The sequence below is a fragment of the Macrosteles quadrilineatus genome, unplaced genomic scaffold (assembly GCF_028750875.1).
Source record: "Macrosteles quadrilineatus isolate MER2022 unplaced genomic scaffold, UCM_ALF_1.0 Scaffold_4__1_contigs__length_99947679, whole genome shotgun sequence".
Taxonomy (NCBI): domain Eukaryota; kingdom Metazoa; phylum Arthropoda; class Insecta; order Hemiptera; family Cicadellidae; genus Macrosteles; species Macrosteles quadrilineatus.
In genome coordinates this window covers 45359186-45367022 of record NW_026542597.1, presented here as the reverse complement: position 1 = coordinate 45367022, position 7837 = coordinate 45359186, and the positions used below count along the sequence as shown (strand labels likewise).

General features: G+C 34.1%; 1 protein-coding gene across 1 annotated transcript; it reads right to left on the bottom strand.

Moving 5' to 3' along the window:
- Nucleotides 1-5056: 5056 nt before the first annotated feature.
- Nucleotides 5057-5773, bottom strand: LOC128992896 (uncharacterized). Its single transcript, XM_054416640.1, has one exon. It carries the CDS (start codon nucleotides 5771-5773, stop codon nucleotides 5057-5059), a length of 717 nt encoding a protein of 238 aa, XP_054272615.1.
- Nucleotides 5774-7837: the final 2064 nt, after the last annotated feature.

Below are 7837 nucleotides of genomic sequence, written 5' to 3'. Positions count from 1 at the left end.
TATTGGATGTATATTCTTTTTTCCAGCCCTAATTAACACTTTAAATCCAACATATTACAAAATATGTATTAGATACATATGTAGGCGTAAATAAAAGCATGTATGTACGCTTTCATTTACCATCAACAGGTATTTGTTATGTTGTGATACTTCTTTCACTTTCAAACGGATTTTATCAGTGCTTACTAGGGAGATAGGTTTGGTTTTGTATCTACAGAAACATGGGTACACACGAATCAGTATCTGTGTTTATTTTTCAATAGCTTGAACACAGATTCCCTAGTCAATTAAATAAGAATTCAGTTCAAAAATACCATTTTAAATAGTAGTTTTAATTTTAACTATAACAATTACAAATTTCAAATCAATCCCAGTCTAAGTAAAACACTTTTCAACCGCTGAATAAATAACTTGTTTATTAGAACTGTCGCTTATTCATTGATAAAAAGAGGCATTTTATAAACATCACCGAGCTTTCAAAATGAATCCCAAAACATAAGTCCATGGAGAATTATAACCATGTCTTTGAGGCTCATACCACTAATTAAGCCAGTGAACCTCTTTGTAAATTCCCTTTGATCTCTGTTAGTTTGTGCTGATTGTCACCACATACGACATTGTGATGAGTCTTTTGTAGAGATTACCACGACTTGACTTGCTAATTAACTTGACAAATTCAAATTCTCAATCTGAAGTTATGGGTTGGCTGCATTTGACACTGTTGTCTTTACAAAGTGCACTTATCCTGGTCCTGGGAGTTTTCCAGGGTAGAAACAGCTTCCTGGCAGAAGACACAACTGAGGGTGGATGGATCAAGTCTTCCACGCAAAAATAATGATAGACGAAACGCCACCGCCATGCAGTTGTGATATGTCTGACTAGGAATTACATTGTTTAATGATTTCTTTTTAATGGTTTTTCTTCATTAAATGCTAAATCGTCATAGTATGACTGAATCCAAACTTCGGTGACATTGTGTATGTATAGTCAATGCTTAGAGCCATTAGCTCAATCAATTTTAACAGACACCTTTCTCAGGTTAGATTTTACTTTCAGATCAATTAACGCAAACACATTGTAGGCCTACCACAAAATTTAAAAAGACAAAAAAATTGTTTCTCTCTTTAGATGTCTGAAAATATACCATAGCCAATATAACATAGCCTACATTTGATGTAAGTATAAATTTATGTATAGGCCTACAACGTTGATGTATTACAGATTTTTAGATGATAAAATATCAATGAATTAATTAATCTCTGTGAACTAAGGCGAGCCGGTGGCCAGTCGGTAGCGTCACGGTCCCGATGTCCGTCCATACTATCGAAGGTTGTGTTATATACTTCGATGGTCCATACCTGATGTAACCATTGACATAAATTCATGCGCAGAGATGTCGTGGGTTCGATTCCTGGTACCATAGACAATGGTATTCCCTTGTCTGTGCTGGTTTCAACCTCTACTTTTTATCAATACATTTCACCCTTGTACTGTACCGGTTCACCACTAGCTTTGCTGGATAGTGGATACGTTCCATGCACAGGCCTATGTGGCCCATGTGGACGGTGAAATGCATGGGAAAATAGGCCACCAACCTTTAGTGACGTTTACTTACATTACTAATTAGCTAACGCCTTAGTTAAACATATTTTGGAAAATTGTTTTTAAAAACACAAAAATAGTAATTCCACACTTAAATGTAAAAAATAATATACAACAAACCCATACAAAGATCTGAATATCTTTATCGCTCTCTATGAAGCAAACTCGGGTTAACAGAGAGCTAGGGATCAAAGCTAATTACCACGGAGGTTAAACGCAACCAATTAGTGACAGAGCCCAAAGGGTGACAAATATACAAAGCAAAACCTTCCCCTGACTCAGCAATGTTGAAAACCCAAGTCTGGCATTTATGACGAGTCTGTAGGAGTAGTATCCTTTGTTGCTCAGGTTGGCAGTCGTGAGTTGAAATGCTTAGGGACTATTGAAACAAACAAAAAGGAAGAAAATTACATCTAAAAAGTAAATTGAATGCATTCAGATAAATTGTAGTTAAACTTGTTTTACCTGTATGGACGAGTTAACATTCACCAATTAAACAATAGAATTATAGAGACTTTTATTCTTCAACTTACGTAGATGGCAGACTATTGTAAAAACACACAAAATACAAACCCATCTCTTAAATACATGATCGTCACTAAAGGTTTTAAATATTTGTATAATTCCTTGTGCAACTGTTACTAGGGCTGCCACACGTGCTAGACCAAACATCGAACTACACAACTGGCAATGTTAGAGTCTGATGTAAAGTTCAATAAAATGTTTGTCATTATTCTCTAATGAAATAACTTGATACCTCAAAGAAAGAATAAATTAGATCAAATTATTAATGTATGCATGTTAAAAAGTAGGTAAAGTACAGAAAACATATACAGGACAAAATGGCTGCTAGACAATAAGGCTAGAGTATAGTGCCTTGAAGGATACATGCACGAGTAAGTATTCTTTTTCAATGAAAATTTCCATTATCTTAAAAACAAGATACAAAATATTGAAAATATTTCTTGCATTTATTAAAATACACTAAACGCTCTAAAATGGTAAAGCTAAAAAACGTTTAAGGATTTTAGTCATACTTTGATTTACTGTGAAATAAGTAACAAAAGGTCAATACTGTACCATTATAGAAGATTTATTTCCACAGATCCTATATAATATAACTTTTTTTAATTTTTTCTTTATTTTTAATTATTTGTTTATTGTGTTCTTTCGTCCGTGAAGTGGTCTCCCCACACTCAGATGTACAGTCTTTGTGGGGAGTTTTTCCTTTGTACTATTTGTTCTTAATCCAAGATTGTAATCTATGGATTTAGGAAATAAATAATATTCTTATTCTTATACTAATAGTTGTGTTCATTCCATGGCACTACTTGTATATTAGTAGCCGCACCGCAGATCGTTCTATAAATTGACCTATCCAACCGTGTGATCCGATCTTCGATGGGAGCCAATTGTAATTAGTAGCAGTTCTATCTTGGACCTAGTCCAGCAGATAGGATTTACTTACATCTACAGTGCAGCCAGTTCTCAGCAGACTGGCGAGATTCTAGACATACATATCGTATCGTTTCTCCATTCACCTCCAGCTAATCTAACTTGTAAAAACTTCTTTTAGTAAAATGTACTGATAATGATTTAACGTTCAGAGTTTTTAACTGAACTTGATCCCGTTCCTACCTTAAGGGACATTTTTATGGTTCGGAACTGGGCCCTGCTGTTCCTGAGCATTGAGCTCAAAATAAATAATCCTGGCTAATGAAGAGGCATTTAAGTTCTGTCTCCCAGAAGGCAGCGATGTCGGCGAGGATTGAGTTGAATGCTTCGCAGCCGCTATAATCCGCCAAGTAGGAATACATTATTTTGACACAAAACACTTAAAGCACATGATAGATCGCCCCCAATACAACCATAGTTGAATTGAATACTCACATTAAATCCCTGATTTGTTTTATGATGTTTTGTTATGGAGAATCAATAATAAGAAAGCTTGACGAAAATAACTTAGATTAGTGATTAGTTTAAAATTTGAGTAAGTCCAGCGGATAAGCTAGGCTATGACACAATTTTACTGGAAGTGTCCCTGTCCCTAAGCTACAATTCAATTAATTGAATTAATACGTTAATGTATAACCCTGATTATTTTATGTGTGTCCAAATAGTCCTCTATTTGAGTTACCTCTGTAAGATTTAAAAAGGTAAAACATCTTTAAAAAGAAATAAGTTTCTGTTCACTGTAATTCAGATATACATTCAGATAAACTCCGGTCATCTTTATTATCTAATTGACAGCAAGGTTGTCCTTGCCAAAAATAAAAGAACAACTAAAAAAAGTTATTTTAATAAGTCTATATTTTGGTCTAATTAGGTTCTATGTACTATCATAACTTTGAGGCTCATACAACTAATTATGACAGTAAACATCTTTGTTCATTCTCTTTGATTTGTGTTAATGTTTGTGCTGATTGTCGCTAGAGGTGACATCGTATTGAGTCCTGTGTAGAGATTACCAATTTAACCCTGAAGGGTGTATTGCATTTATGAAGGGAAATAATAATTAATTAGGACAATGATCGCACAGACACATTATGAAATAAGATTTATTATTTTGTTGGAGAAGTACAGAATGATTCCTGCGTCACTAGTAAACTACTCAAAAAATATACAATCATCAAGTAAATCACAAAACGTACGTATTTTGTTAGTTTTTTAATATAAAAGATCTTAAGTACTTAAATAAATAAAGAAGATATATTATTAAATGTATAAAAAAATATATTGCAAATAATGTTTGGTGAAGTTTTCATAATATTATGTATTCTGTACACATTAATTTGGTATTGTAAAATATGAGTGATAAATGTATGATTTTTAGAATAATAACTTAATTTGTTAAATCAGTTCCCACGATTTTAACTCTTTGTAAATTTTTACATTCAGCAATAAAATCTCACTCCCAAATTGTTCGTACAGATAGGGAATTAGACTGCTGAATTTTTATATTGTTTATGTAAATCTTTTAAAAATTATTGAATCTATGAGTGACTTGACTAAACATTATGACACACGTTGTACAACTTGGAAATTATTAGATGTTATCACAGAATAAGCAGTGAAATTATCTCCGTGTTTATTCCGTGATAATACATTTCACTTTTGTATGGTAACGTTCGGTTTAGATTCAATTGCCATTGCGGAATCAGTCAATCATCTGTATCAGCTGATCACGTTAGAGATCAGCAACAATGCCAGAGTTGATTGATAAAAGCCTGATAATCAACATAATTTATGTGTCAAGAGTGAAATATTTATGTTACACGCACTGTATATAAATGTAGGCCTAACTGTGCAGAATAAATGGTACTCTTAGTTTTTTGTCTTACTAACAATGAATTTCAAATAAAAATATGAAGTAAAAATTACAAAGAAAACCTTAACTTGAAAGGGTACAAAGAATAAACTTACTTCATGCTTTGACATGCTATGACGATAATCTTTAGCGATTCGCTGTTACCATATCGATAAATGGTTGCAGCCACTTGTCCTCGCACTGTTGACACTCAAAAGCGATCAAATCCAAACCTGACGGTGCGAACAACTTAAAAGTCACTCGCACACCTGCTGACATAGAACTAGTGCTTCGTTCTTCAAAGTAATTACCACATGTCTTGCATTTGCTTAGTGAGCTTATGTCACGTGTTTCACTAGGTTTAGAGCTTGAACAGGAAAATGATGATCTAGAACTAAAATTGGAAGAACTTGCGTGAGAACCTGAAGTAGAAGTACTCGAACTAGGCACTGAAAAACCTGCGTCAGCACCAATATCAGAAGCACTCAAACTGGGATCTGAAAAACTTGCTTCAGCACCAATATCAGAAGCAATCGGACTGGGATCTGAAAAACTTGGCTCAGCACCAATATCAGAAGCACTCGAACTGGGGTCTGAAGAACTTGCGTCTACGCCAATTTCAGAAGCACTCGAACTGGGATCTGAAGAACTTGCGTCTACGCCAATCTCAGAAGCACTCGAACTGGGATCTGAAGAACTTGCGCCTGCACCAATATCAGAAGAACTAGGACTGGAATCTGAAGAACTTGCCTTAAACCCTGCAGTAGAAGAACTCGAACTTGAATTTAATGAACCTGCGTCAACAGATGAACTCAAACTGTGATGAGGAGTATCGGAACAATAATCTCTTGATTGGCTATCCATTTCTTAAGGATAATTTCAAATTAAACGCGCAAACTAAACTTGACGAGTCTTGCCGGTAGCAGTTTGAAGACTAACACGTATTGCTCGACAGCATTCTGATATAGTTCTGGTCCATGTAAATATTGCATTTAATACAAGAATAGATATAGACTTGTTTGTTCTTTGATTTCTCTATTCTATCACAAATGTGAGAGAAAAATAGATACAGATGATCAACGTTGGTTCCAAAGGTTCTTCCAATAATATGGATTTGCATTAACGATAATGACCAATAGAGATACATCAAATATGAGTCTTTGACTTTATTTAAATTGCCCATTGATTCTATATCAATAAAGACATCATTGTAAGGATGCACTCATATGTAGTTTAGAAATTAATCATTTAGATTCTTGAAACATGATTACTGTATGAAATACTGCCATCGTATATAAACCATTGAATATTAGAATGATGTTTTCTAATTTACCTTTACAAACATTTACTATAAAGTAAAACCTTTTTGCAAATAAGTACAGTTTAACTAATATGATTTTAAATATTAAGACTTTTTATGTATTGTATTAAAAAAAAAAATACGAAATCTTATACAGGGTTAATAAAAAGTCTGGAGACTCCCTGTCAATTTTTTAACGGTCCATACTAATATAATTAAAATCTGTACACCTTTATGGCATGATATGAACTACTTTTTGGGTATAACTACCACTTCGTGCACATTCCCAAAAAGGGGATTTCGGTGGAAACTCAAAAATTTCAAATAGTAAGACCTATCGAGTGATACCTCATTTCGAAGGTCCTAATAAAAGAAAACCAACAACGCTAACTTGGTGTATCTATCTCAACCCAGTAAAAAATTGCAGTCAATTTAAATTCTCAGAAGTGAAATTTAACTTGTAGCTTTCCAAGTCTAGAGAATCCCTGTGAATTTTGTAACAGCTCACACTACAAAAACTAAACTCAGCACACCTTGGAATGTTATGAAGTACTTTTTGAGCCTAGCTGCTACTTGGTTCGCAAACCAAAATGGGGAATTTTGGGGGAACTCATGATTTCAAAATGTTAAGCCCCACCGAGTGACCCTTCATTTTAAAGGTTGTGATAAGAGAAAACTAACAACGCAAACTAGAGGTATCCATCTTTAACCCAGTAAAATATGACAGTACGTTGAAATCTTTACAAATTAGAATTTAGACTTCTAAGGATTTCAATTGGCCGCCATATTTTACTGTGTTAAGACAGAGGACCTCTAGTTTGCGTTGTTAGTTTTTTTTTATCACGGCCTTCAAAATGAGGGGTCACTCGATGGGGCATAATATTTCAAATTCTTTAGTCTCCCCCAAGATTCCCCATTTTGGGTTTGCGAACCAAGTAGCAATTTAGGCTCAAAAAGTACTTCATAACATTCCATAAAGGTGTGCAGAGTTTAGTTTTTCTAGTGTGAGCCGTTACAAAATGTACAAGGGTTCTCCAGACTTGGAAAGCTGTATGTTAAATTCACTTCTGAGAATGTCAATTGACTGCCATTTTTTACTGGGTTGAGATAGAGACCCTTAGTTTGCGTTGTTGGTTTTTTTTTTATCAGGAACTTCAAAATGAGGAAAGTTGTTCATAACATAGAGTTTAGTTTTTCTAGTATGTGCAGTTAAAAATCTTACAGGAGGCCTACAGACTTTTTATGAACCCTGTATATTTAAAAACGTTTGCAAAACGTATGACAGCTAACCTGACCATACTACTGGACCACGGGTTGTACCAAAAGAAAGTTTATCATTAGATAACCTCTAGAGGTGTCACTAGATGTGCAGGTTTTATTTTTATTTTGAAAATATTTATGTTAATTGGGTCAACAATGGAAATTAAACATTTCTTATGGAGATTTAACATGATGTTAAATAATAGACAAGCATGTCTACTGAAAACCTGTTTTCTCCACTCCTGTGCATCGCAGGGTAAATCTACAATGCCGTTAGAAATATATTTGCCTTTAAATGTGCAGAATTCATTTATAAATAAAAATTGGCTCAAAAATAAGCACAAAAAATTAATTAAAATTTTTGAAAA